The 19,471-nt window shown below is 40.7% G+C and overlaps 1 protein-coding gene across 1 annotated transcript; it reads left to right on the forward strand.

Annotated features, from left to right (window-relative positions):
* Positions 1-9,579: 9,579 nt before the first annotated feature.
* LOC142504320 (uncharacterized) lies at positions 9,580-10,167 on the forward strand. Its single transcript, XM_075617202.1, has one exon. It carries the CDS (start codon positions 9,580-9,582, stop codon positions 10,165-10,167), a length of 588 nt encoding a protein of 195 aa, XP_075473317.1.
* The last annotated feature ends 9,304 nt before the right edge of the window (positions 10,168-19,471 follow it).

Raw genomic sequence — 19,471 nt, forward strand, 5'->3', positions numbered from 1 at the left:
ACTTACTAAGTCCGCACACTTCATTGCCAGTGAAGACGACTTCTCCATGACGCAGTATGCAGATGCTCATATAAGGGAGATAGTTCGATTGCAACGGGATCCCAGTTTCTATTGTGTCCGACAGGGACCCGAGATTTACATCGTCCTTTTGGAATAGTTTGCATGCAGCCATGGGAACGAAGGTGCTATTCAGTACAGCATTTCACCCGCAGACAGATGGCCAGTCTGAGCGTGTGATCCAGATTTTGGAGGATTTGTTGAGAGCTTGTGTGATCGATTTTCATGGGAATTGAGAATCAAAGCTACCTCTAGTGGAGTTGACCTATAACAACAGTTTTCAATCATCTATAGTATGGCTCCCTACGAGCCATTGTATGGGAGGAAGTGCAGATTGTCCAATTCATTGGGATGAAGTCGGTGAGAGATCAGAACTTGGTCCAGAGATTGTTCAGAAAACTGCAGATGTGGTGGTCAAAATCCGAGACAGGATTAAGATCGCCTAGAGTCGTCAAAAGAGTTATGCTGACAAGAGGAGGAGAGATCTAGATTTTGCCGTAGGTGATCACGTTTTCGTGAAGATAGCACCTATGAAGGGTGTTATGAGATTTGGGAAGAGAGGCAGGCTTAGTCCGAGATTTATTGGGCCGTTGAGATTCTTCACAGAGTTGGGACACTAGCTTATCGTGTAGCTCTACCGCCGAATCTGGCCAGTGTACACAATGTGTTCCACGTCTCGATGCTGAGGAAGTACCTAGCGAATCCTTCGCTACGTTTTGAGTTTTGAGCCGTTGCACTTGGCTCCAGATCTGTCATATGAGGAAGACCTGTCCAAAATCCTAGACCGACAGGAATGGAGACTTCGAACAAAGTTACCAAACTGGTCAAAGTCGGTGGGCTAAATCAATCAGTAGAGGAGGCCACTTGGGAGATCGAGGCAGAGATGAGAATTCGCTACCCGGAGTTGTTGGTAAGATTTAATTTCGAGGACGAAATTATTTAAGTGGAGGAGGAATGTAGAGCCCAAAATCACTACACGTAAATCTCATGCATTTATTTAATTATTAATTTATTTAATCAATTTAAAATGATTTTTGAGATGTATGATTTATGAAATTGCATTATTTTAATTATTTTTGTTTATACGATGCACGTTAAAATATTTCTTGAGTTTCATGTTTCAGGCGATTATTCGATGCGGGATCGAGGAAAAGAGAACCGCGACGATTTTTGGCAATTTTAAAATATAGTATTTATTTTAGTTAGGATTGGGGCATTTTAAATGATTTATTAAGTTTTTAGCATTTTCAAGCCTAATTTATTTATTTAGTATTTAAGATTTTTAAACCTTTAAAGTTTAGCAATTGTGAATTTATTTTGTTAATTAGAGAATTTTATAAAATTAGTGTGTGTTTTATTTTAATTAAGGATTTTTGTTAAAGTTAGTGTGGTTAAATTTTAAGTAATATTTTAACCCTTAAATTAAACAACTTTTCTACTCCTTATACACACACACACACACGTTCTCTACACACACTTGCATACACACTTATTCATTTCATTTTTTAAGAAAAACCTAGGGTTCTTGTTATGTCTCTCCAGCCGCCACCATCTCCCTCGAATTTTCCAGCAACTTGATTTGTTGCAAGAAATCGTGCCACATTCGTCCCGGATCAACCCTCGCACCGTTTCCGCTCGGATCAACCCTCGTAACGTTTGAGCAAAAATTTGTTGGATCGGTTTTGAAAAGATTTTAGATCTGAAAACTTAAAATTTGCTGTCATTTTAAATACTGCGATTTTTCGGTCGATTTTCTGGAAAACATTTCAACATATAAAACGTATAACTTTTCGATACCTTTGATTTGACAGTAAGTTCGAAATATTTGGATAAGAAATGAGGAGTAATGATCGTTTTGTGGGACTATGCTCAAACTGCGTTTTCTGAAAATGTGTTTTGATGTGTTCTTGAAGTTTTATTGTGCAAGCTTCGTTGGGCATCGCCGGGCTTGTGCTACTAGCATTTAAATATGTTACGGGATGTATTTAGGTGTTATTTGGTGTTCATTTGGTCGGGAATGGTTTGAGATGTAATAGAAATCGTAAGAAGCGAAATGATGTCGAATTACGAGTTATTATTGTATTGAAGTTGCTTGTCGATGCTTGGGAGCGTTTGGGGTGTGTTGTACGGGTTGAATCAATGTAATAGCATCCCAGGATGAGTCTCGAGGTGTTAGTTCATTGTCTCTAGGATTGGATTGGAAGAATGAATCAATAAGTTAGTGAATTTTCGCGAGTTTGCAAGTCCAGAAGCTACCCGGACCCCTACACGGAGTCCGTGTCCATTTTTCCTTCAAAATGCGATTTCCAGCATCTACACGGACCCCGACACGGACCCTTTCACGGGGTCTGTGTCCTTTTAAAAAAAATTAAAAATTTTTTTTTGGGATTGTTTGGGGTTTGATGTTATGATTTAGTACAATGATTAAACAAGGTCAAGTTCCGAGAGATTTAGAATGTTTCGTCATTTTTGGGTGTGAGAATGACTATACGTCTAAGTTATGCAAGATAGGTATTCGAACTCATGTTAGTATGTGCAGCATGGCCCCAAGCGAGATCCAACGAATTACTCAACGCCATGTAAGTTTGTTCGACGTGCAAAAGAAAATATTTTAAAATTTTTGAGGTATGCTAAATGTCTTTTCACCAAATTATGAATGTGTTTGGAAGTCGATGAACGTGGTCGAGAACCTCTGCACCCCGGTAAAGCATGACCGGGTTTAGATCAGAATTTGAAAGCGGTAAAGCATGACCAGGGATATATCCACCCGTTAAAGTATGAACGAGGATCTCATGTAAGATCCGATTTTTTTGCCATGCAAATAAATAACAATAAGGAAATGTGAGATTTGATTATTGTATTAAATAGGATATAAATATGAGGAGATAATTATTGTTGGAATCTTTACAATATGGCATGCATATTTTCAAAAAATGCAAGGGGATATACAAGATTTGTAAGGACCATCCGAGGCTAGAGGAATCAATGCATGGACCTTGACAATTTTCGAAAATCCTCTTATTATTGTGCATAAAGATTGTTGTGCAAGAATAAACCACAAGGAAATTGGAAACAAATCCCTAAATTCAGCCATCATATTTTTGAAAATGGCAAGGTGTATTTGAATCAAAATTATGTGATTGGGCATGATTTTTGGTAAGATTTTAGATGCCATGTTTAGCTCCATTCCCCTCACCAATAAATACCACACTATACCTAGCCATTTCTCACACCTAAATCTCTAAATTCTAGAGCTGAAAACTCGAAATTCCAGCAGCTAGCCAAGGCGAAACCTTGCTGAAAAAATCATCCCGAGGTTAGGCTAGAAATCGAAGCCAAGGCGCTGTCCGAGCAAGAGCAAGAAGCGATCCAATTCTCGAAGCCAAACACCTACGTTTCTTTAGCAATTCCAATACTGTAAGTGGGCTGTTTTAAACTTTTAAAATTTCGAATTTGATGCATATGTGAGTTCGGTTTTTGATAAGAAAATTACTATCGAGTACATGTTCTTTCCTACTCCTTTTCTTGTGTCGATTGTCATACGGTTTTTAAAACACTGTGAGGATCGACTGTATATGGGAGGGAATCCCAACCATGACGTACCCTACGCGGTGGGGGATATACCCGCTATACGGCCTCGCCCCCTTAGAGGAGTAAAAATTAGGGAACTGACGTCAGTAAACCATAGAAGGTAGATAAATCACAGTGGTTGGTAAGTGTTTATGCATGTGATACGAAAAATATTATGCAAGTCATGTTTTATTTTCGAAAGTTGTGCATGTTGTTTAAATTGTGCTCGATATACCCCCCACTTGCTAAGTATTCCCAAATACTCACCCCCTTACAACCCTTCCCAGATAAGTCCGAAGAACAGATTGAGGAGGAAGAATCCGAGCAGTTTTGGGGATGGTGAATGCTCAAGGAAATCGATTATGTTTAAGTTATTATTAATTAGATTTACGTTTCTGCATTAAAACTCTGTCGTCTTATTTATTTCGGTAATTGTAAAGACAATGGCTATTTAATTTGAGATTATGATATATAAACTGGTTCGGTTTATACTGTGCTACAAGAGGCTTGTTGTTTCGATTGTGTGATTTTTAAACAACGCCGGTGTCAAATCCGGAGTTTCGGGGCGTGACATCTCATGTATGTGGTAGTGGACTTTCCCTGCCAGCCCAGTATTGTGGTTTTGTCTGATCAAGAACTTTTATGTATGGATCACTTGCATTGAAACATATCTCTACGCAAAATGATGTTATGTATGCTCAAGTATGTATGATGCAAGCATGTTTAAGAAAAGTCTTATGATGATGGCACGTCTACGTTATGCTACTACGTTCAAATTTCAAGTATGTTTATGCTATTACGTTCAAGTTGTCAAGTATGTAAGCCATACTTTAAAGATGCATGTGGTTTTATTATGTAGTACTTGCTATCTCCAGTTTATACATGTTGAGTCTTTAGACTCACTAGACTTGATCGATGCAGGTGGAGATGACTTTGAGAAGACGAGAGGTGGGGACCAATGAGCCAGCTTGGACTGCGCGGGAGGATAAACTCGAGGACCGCGCATGTTTTAAGATTTTATGCATGACGATTTTTAATACTCTGATTTCATGAAGTGATTTATGATGTTTAAATGATTATTACTTTTGGCAAACTTGGTTGTTGTTGTTTTTATGGCAAATGTTTTTAGACGAGTAAGTTATTTAATACAATTTGAAAGTTTATTTTGTATTTAAGAAAATTTTTATTTTTTTCGCAAATTTCAAATTAGTTTAAAAGTACGGTACGTTACAAGTTTTGGGGCTGGTGAAATCGAGAATTTTGATTAGTTCGTTAATTCGTTGTTATTTATTGTAAACGCTTTCGCGTGTTTCTATTTATCGAGTTGTAAAGACACCGAACTTTTAGAAATTTATGATAATAAACTGATTTTGGTTTATAATGTACTACGAGGCTGGTTGTCATTACCCCGATCCCGAGGTGTGACATTAATGATTTTTATTACGAAATAAATTAAATGAAAAACTACAAAAATAATAATTGTAGCACAATAAAATCTTTTTATACTAAATATTCACGTACATTCCTAGTTATCAACACATTTTGGTTAAGAAGAGAAATTTAATCAAAAAATATAAATATTGGATACGATGATGATTTATTTTATATGATAAAATGGCATACCCATAATTGGTCTACTTTTCAACGTTAACTCTCTCATTTATGTATTATTATAGACTTTACTTAGAAAAAATTTTCACCAACTTAACCCCTCCTAATTTATTTTGACGGAAAACTAGAAAATAAAATAATTTTGAATATAAGAGTGAAGTCCAAAATCCATTAAATGATTAGCATTTATGATATATCTACACATGCAAATTAATTCCAACACACTCATTTAAAGACAGCACCCACAATATATACATAGTTAAAGTCACACTTTTTATATATAGATAGAGCAATAATTTGCATATATAGCGTACGTAATAACTGGAATGCAACAGAAGAACAATACATACAATGCCCAATTCTTTGGAAATATATATAAATCTAGTATTTAAATTTCATTATATTGGTTCTCAAAACCGTGTTGTAGACCTACTGAAAGGAAAATAATCTTGATGTCTAAGATATAATTTTTTTCTTGAAATAATCATCTTTAAATTTAACTTCCTTATTGATATGATTGAATGAGATATTGAATTAATGGTTTTGCCGTTCTAGATATTATACCTATGATAAAATTTCTATGATATGATATAACTGATTTAAAAAGAGGTTGTCCATTTTTTTGATTGATTTCAGGAAATGGCTTCATCTACCCCTATGCAACCCCACACCCGTGCCCAAGCTGCCATTCGTCTGAAGGAGCTTGCCCTTCACTATCAGTCCCGTCAGATTCGGCGACTTAGAGCCCGATTGAGTTAGAGGAGGAGTGAGGTCGAAACCTTAACTGCTGAGAAAGAAGAGATTCAAGTCCGCCTTAACCAGTCGATCTATCAAGGTGAACTAGTTAGGAGTGATAACATGGACCTCAGAGATGTCATAGAACAGTGCAAATATCAAAATGGAAAGTTGCGAGAGGATGTGGAGCGCTATCGCAAAGAATTGGAGGAAGAAAAACAGCTGAATAACAGGAGCAAAAAGAGACTGAAAAATTTGAGTGAGGCTATAAGCTGCATTGCCAAGGTGAACCATCAGCTGACTCAACAGGGTGAAGCGCTCAGAACAAGATCAAGGAGAATAAGAAGGGGTTGAACAGCAGGATTCAGTCAGCTCTAGCAGTCTACCAACCTGCAAATTTTTCAGACCTGATGGGTTGCGACTATCCGAGCCGAAGCTGACATTCGTCGAAGGGAAGGGGGAAAACAGGAACAAGCGACCCCTTAACAGTCAGCCCTCTCAAGGGAAACCAATGTTCAAGAGGTCCAATCAGTCGGGTGGACCTCCCTCAGGGCAACCCTCCGCCAGTAACCATCAAGGACTCAAGCCATGCCCAACATGTGGCTTCAGACACACCGGGGAATGCCGAAGGGCCAGCGGTGTATGCTTTGGATGTGGGAAAGCGGGGCACAGAATTGCAGAATTTCCTACCGCCCCCAACCGACCAGCAGGGCCAAACAGAGGAACTAGGCCAAACACAGGAACAGGCCCTAGTAAACCAGGGAGGACAAACCTAATGCCAGAGTCTTTGCCATGACTCAGGAGGAGGCAGACGACGCCAATGAAGTCGTGTCAGGTATCATATTTATTCAGCAAGTGCCTGCTTATGTGTTATTTGAATGTGGTGCCACACATTCCTTTATGTCTAAGAGATTTGCTAAGAAGCTAGGACGTAAGCCCGATTAGCTAACTAAACCTCTCCGAATAGCCACACCTACTAATAGAGCCACTGAAACGGACGAGATTTACAGAGATTGTAAAATCAGTATTAGTGATCAGACTTTTAGCGCCGATTTGATACAGTTGATCATGGTCAATTCGACGTAATCTTAGGAATGGATTGGTTAGCAAGAAACAGTGCAATAGTAGATTGTAAGGGGAAGAGAGTCAAACTCCGAACCCCAGATCGGGGAGAAGTCATGTTCCACGGCAAATCCAAGGACCGGAAGTTGCTGCTCTCCGCGTCTCAAGCTTGGAAGGCCATGAAATCCGGAGAAGACATATACCTAGCAATGGTCAGTGAAATAAAAGAGAAATCCGAGCTGAAACTGGAGGACATCCCTATAGTAAGAGAGTTCCCAGATGTTTTCAGAAAGAACTCTCGGGGACGGTCCCGGACCGCGAAGTGGAGTTCGAGATCAATCTGGTTCCTGGTGCGACCCCTATCTCTAAAGCACCTTACAGAATGGCACCAGCCGAACTCTAGGAATTAAAAGAACAACTCCAAGAATTGCTAGATAAAAGGCAGATTCGACCGAGTGTGTCCCCGTGGGGAGCTCCAGTACTCTTCGTAAAGAAGAAAGACGGTAGTATGAGATTATGCATCGACTACAGAGAATTGAACAAGATCACAATCAAGAACAGGTACCCTCTACCTCGGATAGACGATCTGTTCGATCAGCTTAAAGGAGCCGCCATCTTTTCTAAACTGGATCTGAGGACAGGTTATCACCAGTTGAAGGTCAGGGCTGAAGATATACCCAAGACAGCCTTTCGTACGAGATATGACATTATGAATTCACCGTGATGCCTTTTGGTCTGACCAACGCACCGGCAGCATTCATGGATCTGATGAACAGAGTATTCAAGCCATTCCTGAATCAGTTCATAGTGGTATTTATCGACGATATCCTCGTCTATTCTCCTGACGAGACGAGCCATGAAGAGCACCTTCACCTTGCTCTGCAGACCTTAAGAGAGAATAAGCTCTATGCTAATTTCAGCAAGTGTGAATTCTGGCTAAGGAGTGTGTCATTTCTAGGACACGTGATCTCGAGAGAAGGAGTGTCAGTGGACCCAAGGAAGGTAGAGGCGATTACTGAGTGGCCGAGACCGAAGAACGCCACCGATATTTGAAGCTTTCTTGGATTGGCGGGTTACTACCGGACGTTTGTCGAAGGGTTCTCCTCGATAGCCGTGCCACTGACGAAGCTCACACAGAAGAATTCTAAATTCATCTGGGATGACGGTTGTGAGAAGAGTTTCCAGACACTGAAAGGGAAACTCGCATCCACGCCAGTATTGATCCTGCCCGCAGAAAATAAAGATTTCACTATTTACAGTGACGCCTCTAAGGACGGTCTAGGATGCGTACTGATGCAAGAGGGAAGAGTGATCGCCTACGCATCAAGGCAGTTGAAACCGCACGAGCAGAACTACCCTACTCATGATCTGGAACTAGCAGCGGTTGTCTTCGCCTTAAAGATTTGGAGGCACTACCTCTATGGTGCTAAATGTGAAATCTTCACAGACCATCAGAGCCTCAAGTATTTGTTCATCCAAAAGGAACTTAATATGAGGCAAAGGCGATGGATCGAACTTCTGAAGGACTACGACTTGACCATAAGTTACCATCCGGGTAAAGCAAACAAGGTGGCTGATGCGCTAAGTCGGAAGGGCCCTGGCAAGGTAACTCTAACGTTCCTCTCGGCCCAGCCATGTCTGCAGGAGACCATCAAGTTAAACCAGGATCGAGACCCGGTACTGACTAAACTTAAGGAGCATGTCAGAGAAGGGAAGACTCAGGATCATCAGATTGATGACAAGGGAATCTTGTGGATGAAAGGAAGACTGTGTGTGCCCGACAGTGATAACCTTCGCCAAGAAATAATGGCAGAGGCGCACAAGTCAAAATTCTCAGTCCACCCAGGCAGTACGAAAATGTACAGGGACCTCAAGAATAGTTTTTGGTGGAATGACATGAAAAGAGATGTAGCTGAATTCGTCTCCAGATGCCAGGTATGTCAGCAGGTCAAGGCAGAACACCAGCGACCTGGAGGATTACTGCAACCTTTGGAAATTCCCGAATGGAAGTGGGAGCATATTTCCATGGACTTTGTGGTAGGATTGCCAAAGTCTAGGCAAAGCCACGATGGTATATGGGTGATAGTAGACAGACTCACGAAGACTGCACACTTCCTACCCGTCCGCATGAACTACAATCTCGACAAGTTGGCTTCACTGTACATGGACAACATCGTGAAACTGCATGGAGTGCCAGTTAGCATCTTATCTGATAGGGATCCAAGGTTCGTCTCGCGCTTTTAGAAGAGCTTTCAAGAGGCCATGGGAACGGAAGTGACCCTAAGTACGGCCTACCATCCGCAAACCGATGGGCAAACTGAGAGAACTATACAGACCTTAGAAGATATGCTGAGAGCATGCGCCCTGGAATTGAGTAGCAACTGGAGCACTCATATACCCTTAATTGAGTTCGCTTACAACAACAGCTATCACAGCAGTATCGGCATGGCACCATACGAAGCCATTTATGGAAGGAAATGTCGATCATCACTTTATTGGGACGAAGTGGGAGAGAAAGCCTTAGTGGGACCCGAGCTAGTACAAATGACTATGGACAAAGTTAAAATTGTCCAAGAAAAGCTCAAGGCAGCTCAAGATCGACAGAAGAGCTGGGCAGACCTTAAAAGAAGGCCTGTAGAGTTCAATGTGGGCGAGAAGGCTTATGTGAAAGTCTCGCCTATGAGAGGAGTTGTCAGATTCAGTAAAGCAGGGAAGCTGAACCCTCGATATGTTGGACCCTTTGAAATCTTAGAAAAAGTGGGCACGCTAGCATGCAGACTGGCACTGCCACCGAACATGTCAAGGATCCACAACGTGTTCCATGTATCCCAACTGAGGAGGTACATTCCAGACCCAAGTCACGTTTTAGAAATAGAACCACTCTTGACCGAAGGAAACTTGGGAGAAGGATTGAAATACGAAGAAGTTCCTATCAGAATCGTGGACACCAAGGAACAAGTCCTCAGACGACGCATCATTCCCTACGTCAAAGTACAGTGGTCTAACCATACTGAGCAAGAAGCAACTTGGGAAGTTGAAGAAAAGATGAGGAAGGAATATCCCTACCTATTTGGAGACCAAGCCAACTCGAGTTTCGAGGATGAAACTTCCCATAAGGAGGGAGGGATGTAAGATCCGATTTTTTTTGCCATGCAAATAAATAACAATAAGGAAATTGTGAGATTTGATTATTGTATTAAATAAGATATAAATATGAGGAGATAATTAATTGTTGGAATCTTTACAATATGGCATGCATATTTTCGAAAAATGCAAGGGGATACACAAGATTTGGTAAGGACCATTCAAGGCTAGAGGAATCAATGCATGGACTTGACAATTTTCGAAAATCCTCTTATTATTGTGCATAAAGATTGTTGTGCAAGAATAAACCACAAGGAAATTGGAAACAAATCCCTTAATTCAGCCATCATATTTTTGAAAATGGCAAGGTGTATTTGAATCAAAATTTATGTGATTGTGCATGATTTTTGGTAAGATTTTAGATGCCATGTTTAGCTTCATTCCCCTCACCTGTAAATACCACACTATACCTAGCCATTCCTCACACCTAAATCTCGAAATTCTAGAGCTGAAAAACTCGAAATTCTAGCAGCTAGCCAAGGCGAAACCTTGCTGAAAAAATCATCCCGAGGTTAGGCAAGAAATCGAAGCCAAGGCGCTGTCCGAGCAAGAGCAAAAAGCGATCCAATTCTCGAAGCCAAACACCTACGTTTCTTTAGCAATCCAAATACTGTAAGTGGGCTGTTTTAAACTTTTAAAATTTCGAATTTGATGCATATGTGATTTCGGTTTTTGATAAGAAAATTACTATCGAGTACATGTTCTTTCCTACTCCTTTTCTTGTGTCGATTGTCATACGGTTTTTAAAACACTGTGAGGAGTCGACTGTATATGGGAGGGAATCCCAACCATGACGTACCCTTACGCGGTGGGGGATATAACCGCTATACGGCCTCGCCCCCTTAGAGGAGTAAAAATTAGGGACTGACGTCAGTAAACCATAGAAGGTAGATAAATCACAGTGGTTGGTAAGTGTTTATGCATGTGATACGAAAAATATTATGCAAGTCATGTTTTATTTTCGAAAGTTGTGCATGTTGTTTAAATTGTGCTCGATATACCCCCCACTTGCTAAGTATTCCCAAATACTCACCCCCTTACAACCCTTCCCAGATAAGTCCGAAGAACAGATTGAGGAGGAAGAATCCGAGCAGTTTTGGGGATGGTGAATGCTCAAGGAAATCGATTATGTTTAAGTTATTATTAATTAGATTTACGTTTCTGCATTAAAACTCTGTCGTCTTATTTATTTCGGTAATTGTAAAGACAATGGCTATTTAATTTGAGATTATGATATATAAACTGGTTCGGTTTATACTGTGCTACAAGAGGCTTGTTGTTTCGATTGTGTGATTTTTAAACAACGCCGGTGTCAAATCCCGAGTTTCGGGGCGTGACATCTCATGTATGTGGTAGTGGACTTTCCCTGCCAGCCCAGTATTGTGGTTTTGTCTGATCAAGAACTTTTATGTATGGATCACTTGCATTGAAACATATCTCTACGCAAAATGATGTTATGTATGCTCAAGTATGTATGATGCAAGCATGTTTAAGAAAAGTCTTATGATGATGGCACGTCTACGTTTATGCTACTACGTTCAAATTTCAAGTATATTTATGCTATTACGTTCAAGTTTCAAGTATGTAAGCCCTACTTTAAAGATGCATGTGGTTTTATTATGTAGTACTTGCTATCTCCAGTTTATACATGTGGAGTCTTTAGACTCACTAGACTTGATCGATGCAGGTGAGGATGACTTTGAGGAGACGAGAGGTGGGGACCAATGAGCCAGCTTGGACTGCGCAGGAGGCTAAACCCGAGGACCGCCCATGTTTTAAGATTTTATGCATGACGATTTTTAACTCTGATTTCATGAAGTGATTTATGATGTTTAAATGATTATTACTTTTGGCAAACTTGGTTGTTGTTGTTTTTATTGCAAATGTTTTTAGACGAGTAAGTTATTTTAATACAAATTTGAAAGTTTATTTTGTATTTAAGAAAATTTTATTTTTCGCAAATTTTAAATTAGTTTAAAAATACGGTACGTTACAAGTTTTGAGGCTGGTGAAATCGAGAATTTTGATTAGTTCGTTAATTCGTTGTTTATTTATTGTAAACGCTTCCGCGTGTTTCTATTTTATCGAGTTGTAAAGACACCGAACTTTTAGAAATTTATGATAATAAACTGGTTTTGGTTTATAATGTACTACGAGGCTGGTTGTCATTACCCAGATCCCGAGGCGTGACATTAATGTTTTCTATTACGAAATAAATTAAATGAAAAACTACAAAAATAATAATTGTAGCACAATAAAATCTTTTTATACTAAATATTCACGTACATTCCTAGTTATCAACACGTTTTTGGTTAAGAAGAGAAATTTTATCCAAAATATAAATATTGGATACGATGATGAATTTATTTTACATGATAAAATGGCATACCCATAATTGGTCTACTTTTCAACGTTAACTCTCTCATTTATGTATTATTATAGACTTTACTTAGAAAAATTTTCACCAACTTAACCCCTCCTAATTTATTTTGATGGAAAACTAGAAAATAAAATAATTTTGAATATAAGAGTGAAAGTCAAAATCCATAAATGATTAGCATTAATGATATATCTACACATGCAAATTAATTCCAACAACACTCATTTAAAGACAGCACCCACAATATATACATAGTTAAAGTCACACTTTTTATATATAGATAGAGCAGATAATTTGCATATATAGCTTACATAATAACTGGAGTGCAACAGAAGAACAATACATACAATGCCCAATTCTTTGGAAATATATATATAAATCTAGTATTTAAATTTCATTATATTGGTTCTCAAAACCGTGTTGTAGACCTACTGAAAGGAAAAATAATCTTGATGTCTAAGTTATAATTTTTTTCTTGAAATAATCATCTTTAAATTTAACTTTCTTATTGATATGATTGAATGAGATATTGAATTAATGGTTTTGCCGTTCTAGATATTATACTTATGATAAAGATTTCTATGATATGATATAACTGATTTAAAAAGAGGTTGTCCATTTTTTTTGATTGATTTTAGGAAATGGCTTCATCTACCCCTATGCGACCCCACACCCATGCCCAAGCTGCCATTCGTCTGAAGGATCTTGCCCTTCACTATCAGTCCCGTCAGATTCGGCGACTTAGAGCCCGATTGAGTGAGAGGAGGAGTGAGGTCGAAACCTTAACCGCTGAGAAAGAAGAGATTCAAGTCCGCCTTAACCAGTCGATCTATCAAGGTGAACTAGTTAGGAGTGATAACATGGACCTCAGAGATGTCATAGAACAGTGCAAATATCAAAATGGAAAGTTGCGAGAGGATGTGGAGCGCTATCGCAAAGAATTGGAGGAAGAAAAACAGCTGAATAACAGGAGCAAAAAGAGACTGGAAAATTTGAGTGAGGCTATAAGCTGCATTGCCAAGGTGAACCATCAGCTGACTCAACAGGGTGAAGCGCTGAAGAACAAGATCAAGGAGAATAAGAAGGGGTTGAACAGCAGGATTCAGTCAGCTCTAGCAGTCTACCAACCTGCAAATTTTTCAGACCTTATGGGTGCGACTATCCGAGCAGAAGCTGAAATTCGTCGAAGGGAAGGGGAAAACAGGAACAAGCGACCCCTTAACAGTCAGCCCTCTCAAGGGAAACCAATGTTCAAGAGGCCCAATCAGTCGGGTGGACCTCCCTCAGGGCAACCCTCCGCCAGTAACCATCAAGGACTCAAGCCATGCCCAACATGTGGCTTCAGACACACCGGGGAATGCCGAAGGGCCAGCGGTGTATGCTTTGGATGTGGGAAAGCGGGGCACAGAATTGCATAATGTCCTACCGCCGCCAACCGACCAGCAGGGCCAAACAGAGGAACTAGGCCAAACACAGGAACAGGACCTAGTAAACCAAGGGAGGACAAACCTAATGCCAGAGTCTTTGCCATGACTCAGGAGGAGGCAGACGACGCCAATGAAGTCGTGTCAGGTATCATATTTATTCAGCAAGTGCCTGCTTATGTGTTATTTGACTGTGGTGCCACACATTCCTTTATGTCTAAAAGATTTGCTAAGAAGCTAGGACGTAAGCCCGATAAGCTAACTGAACCTCTCCGAATAGCCATACCTACTAATAGAGCCACTGAAACGGACGAGATTTACAGAGATTGTAAAATCAGTATTAGTGATCAGACTTTTAGCGCCGATTTGATACAGTTGATCATGATCGATTTCGACGTAATCTTAGGAATGGATTGGTTAGCAAGAAACAGTGCAATAGTAGATTGTAAGGGGAAGAGAGTCAAACTCCGAACCCCGGATCGGGGAGAAGTCATGTTCCACGGCAAATCCAAGGACCGGAAGTTGCTGCTCTCCGCGTCTCAAGCTTGGAAGGCCATGAAATCCGGAGAAGACATCTACCTAGCAATGGTCAGTGAAATAAAAGAGAAATCCGAGCTGAAACTGGAGGACATCCCTATAGTAAGAGAGTTCCCAGATGTTTTTCCAGAAGAACTCTCGGGGACGGTCCCGGACCGCGAAGTGGAGTTCGAGATCAATCTGGTTCCCGGTGCGACCCCTATCTCTAAATCACCTTACAGAAAGGCACCAGCCGAACTCTAGGAATTAAAAGAACAACTCCAAGAATTGCTAGATAAAAGGCAGATTCGACCGAGTGTGTCCCCGTGGGGAGCTCCAGTACTCTTCGTAAAGAAGAAAGACGGTAGTATGAGATTATGCATCGACTACAGAGAATTGAACAAGATCACAATCAAGAACAGGTACCCTCTACCTCGGATAGACGATCTGTTCGATCAGCTTAAAGGAGCCGCCATCTTTTCTAAACTGGATCTGAGGACAGGTTATCACCAGTTGAAGGTCAGGGCTGAAGATATCCCCAAGACAGCCTTTTGTACGAGATATGGACATTATGAATTCACCGTGATGCCTTTTGGTCTGACCAACGCACCGGCAGCATTCATGGATCTGATGAACAGAGTATTCAAGCCATTCGTGGATCAGTTCATAGTGGTATTTATCGACGATATCCTCGTCTATTCTCCTGACGAGACGAGCCATGAAGAGCACCTTCACCTTGCTCTGCAGACCTTAAGAGAGAATAAGCTCTATGCTAATTTCAGCAAGTGTGAATTCTGGTTAAGGAGTGTGTCATTTCTGGGACACGTGATCTCGAGAGAAGGAGTGTCAGTGGACCCAAGGAAGGTAGAGGCGATTACTGAGTGGCCGAGACCGAAGAACGCCACCGATATTTGAAGCTTTCTTGGATTGGCGGGTTACTACCGGACGTTTGTCGAAGGGTTCTCCTCGATAGCCGTGCCACTGACGAAGCTCACACAGAAGAATTCTAAATTCATCTGGGATGACGGTTGTGAGAAGAGTTTCCAGACACTGAAAGGGAAACTCGCATCCACGCCAGTATTGATCCTGCCCGCAGAAAATAAAGATTTCACTATTTACAGTGACGCCTCTAAGGACGGTCTAGGATGCGTAATGATGCAAGAGGGAAGAGTGATCGCCTACGCATCAAGGCAGTTGAAACCGCACGAGCAGAACTACCCTACTCATGATCTGGAACTAGCAGCGGTTGTCTTCGCCTTAAAGATTTGGAGGCACTACCTCTATGGTGCTAAATGTGAAATCTTCACAGACCATCAGAGCCTCAAGTATTTGTTCATCCAAAAGGAACTTAATATGAGGCAAAGGCGATGTATCGAACTTCTGAAGGACTACGACTTGACCATAATTTACCATCCGGGTAAAGCAAACAAGGTGGCTGATGCGCTAAGTCAGAAGGGCCCTGGCAAGGTAACTCTAACGTCCCTCTCGGCCCAGCCATGTCTGCAGGAGACCATCAAGTTAAACCAGGATCGAGACCCGGTACTGACTAAACTTAAGGAGCATGTCAGAGAAGGGAAGACTCAGGATCATCAGATTGATGACAAGGAAATCTTGTGGATGAAAGGAAGACTGTGTGTGCCCGACAGTGATAACCTTCGCCAAGAAATAATGGCAGAGGCGCACAAGTCAAAATTCTCAGTCCACCCAGGCAGTACGAAAATGTACAGGGACCTCAAGAATAGTTTTTGGTGGAATGACATGAAAAGAGATGTAGCTGAATTCGTCTCCAGATGCCAGGTATGTCAGCAGGTCAAGGCAGAACACCAGCGACCTGGAGGATTACTGCAACCTTTGGAAATTCCCGAATGGAAGTGGGAGCATATTTCCATGGACTTTGTGGTAGGATTGCCAAAGTCTAGGCAAAGCCACGACGGTATATGGGTGATAGTAGACAGACTCACGAAGACTGCACACTTCCTACCCGTCCGCATGAACTACAATCTCGACAAGTTGGCTTCACTGTACATGGACAACATCGTGAAACTGCATGGAGTGCCAGTTAGCATCTTATCTGATAGGGATCCAAGGTTCATCTCGCGCTTTTAGAAGAGCTTTCAAGAGGCCATGGGAACGAAAGTGACCCTAAGTACGGCCTACCATCCGCAAACCGATGGGCAAACTGAGAGAACTATACAGACCTTAGAAGATATGCTGAGAGCATGCGCCCTGGAATTCAGTAGCAACTGGATCATTCATATACCCTTAATTGAGTTTGCTTACAACAACAGCTATCACAGCAGTATCGGCATGGCACCATACGAAGCCCTTTATGGAAGGAAATGTCGATCACCACTTTATTGGGACGTAGTGGGAGAGAAAGCCTTAGTGGGACCCGAGCTAGTACAAATCACTGTGGACAAAGTTAAAATTGTCCAAGAAAAGCTCAAGGCAGCTCAAGATCGACAGAAGAGCTGGGCAGACCTTAAAAGAAGGCCTGTAGAGTTCAATGTGGGCGAGAACGCTTATGTGAAAGTATCGCCTATGAGAGGAGTTGTCAGATTCAGTAAAGCAGGGAAGCTGAACCCTCGATATGTTGGACCCTTTGAAATCTTAGAAAAAGTGGGCACGCTAGAATGCAGACTGGCACTGCCACCGAACATGTCAAGGATCCACAACGTGTTCCATGTATCCCAACTGAGGAGGTACATTCCAGACCCAAGTCACGTTTTAGAAATAGAACCACTCTTGACCGAAGGAAACTTGGGAGAAGGATTGAAATACGAAGAAGTTCCTATCAGAATCGTGGACACCAAGGAACAAGTCCTCAGACGACGCATCATTCCCTACGTCAAAGTACAGTGATCTAACCATACTGAGCGAGAAGCAACTTGGGAAGTTGAAGAAAAGATGAGGAAGGAATATCCCTACCTATTTGGAGACCAAGCCAACTCGAGTTTCGAGGACGAAATTTCCCATAAGGAGGGAGGGATGTAAGATCCGATTTTTTTTGCCATGCAAATAAATAACAATAAGGAAATTGTGAGATTTGATTATTGTATTAAATAAGATATAAATATGAGGAGATAATTAATTGTTGGAATCTTTACAATATGGCATGCATATTTTCGAAAAATGCAAGCGGATATACAAGATTTGGTAAGGACCATCCAAGGCTAGAGGAATCAATGCATGGACTTGACAGTTTTCGAAAATCCTCTTATTATTGTGCATAAAGATTGTTGTGCAAGAATAAACCACAAGGAAATTGGAAACAAATCCATTAATTCAGCCATCATATTTTTGAAAATGGCAAGGTGTATTTGAATCAAAATTTATGTGATTGTGCATGATTTTTGGTAAGATTTTAGATGCCATGTTTAGCTCCATTCCCCTCACCCATAAATTCCACACTATACCTAGCCATTCCTCACACCTAAATCTCGAAATTCTAGAGCTGAAAAACTCGAAATTCTAGCAGCTAGCCAAGGCGAAACCTTGCTGAAAAATCATCCCGAGGTTAGGCTAGAAATCGAAGCCAAGGCGCTGTCCGAGCAAGAGCAAAAAGCGATCCAATTCTCGAAGCCAAACACCTACGTTTCTTTAGCAATCCAAATACTGTAAGTGGGCTGTTTTAAACTTTTAAAATTTCGAATTTGATGCATATGTGATTTCGGTTTTTGATAAGAAAATTACTATCGAGTACATGTTCTTTCTTACTCCTTTTCTTGTGTCGATTGTCATACGGTTTTTAAAACACTGTGAGGAGTCGACTGTATATGGGAGGGAATCCCAACCATGACGTACCCTTACGCGGTGGGGGATATAACCGCTATACGGCCTCGCCCCCTTAGAGGAGTAAAAATTAGGGACTGACGTCAGTAAACCATAGAAGGTAGATAAATCACAGTGGTTGGTAAGTGTTTATGCATGTGATACGAAAAATATTATGCAAGTCATGTTTTATTTTCGAAAGTTGTGCATGTTTTTTAAATTGTGCTCGATATACGCCCCACTTGCTAAGTATTCCCAAATACTCACCCCCTTACAACCCTTCCCAGATAAGTCCGAAGAACAGATTGAGGAGGAAAAATCCGAGCAGTTTTGGGGATGGTGAATGCTCAAGGAAATCGATTAGTTTAAGTTATTATTAATTAGATTTACGTTTCTGCATTAAAACTCTGTCGTCTTATTTATTTCGGTAATTGTAAAGACAATGGCTATTTAATTTGAGATTATGATATATAAACTGGTTCGATTTATACTGTGCTACAAGAGGCTTGTTGTTTCGATTGTCTGATTGTTAAACAACGCCGGTGTCAAATCCGGAGTTTCGGGGCGTGACATCTCATGTATGTGGTAGTGGACTTTCCCTGCCAGCCCAGTATTGTGGTTTAGTCTGATCAGGAACTTTTATGTATGGATCACTTGCTTTGAAACATATCTCTACGCAAAATGATGTTATGTATGCTCAAGTATGTATGATGCAAGCATGTTTAAGAAAAGTCTTATGATGATGGCACGTCTACGTTTATGCTACTACGTTCAAGTTTCAAGTATGTTTATGCTATTACGTTCAAGTTTCAAGTATGTAAGCCCTACTTTAAAGATGCATGTGGTTTTATTATGTAGTACTTGCTATCTCCAGTTTATACATGTTGAGTCTTTAGACTCACTAGACTTGATCGATGCAGGTGAGGATGACTTTGAGGAGACGAGACGTGGGGACCAATGAGCCAGCTTGGACTGCGCAGGAGGCTAAACCCGAGGACCTCCCATGTTTTAAGATTTTATGCATGACGATTTTTAATACTCTGATTTCATGAAGTGATTTATGATGTTTAAATGATTATTACTTTTGGCAAACTTGGTTGTTGTTGTTTTTATTGCAAATGTTTTTAGACGAGTAAGTTATTTTAATACAAATTTGAAAGTTTATTTTGTATTTAAGAAAATTTTTATTTTTTCACAAATT

This window comes from Primulina tabacum, chromosome 9 (genome assembly GCF_025594145.1).
Source record: "Primulina tabacum isolate GXHZ01 chromosome 9, ASM2559414v2, whole genome shotgun sequence".
NCBI classification, from domain to species: domain Eukaryota; kingdom Viridiplantae; phylum Streptophyta; class Magnoliopsida; order Lamiales; family Gesneriaceae; genus Primulina; species Primulina tabacum.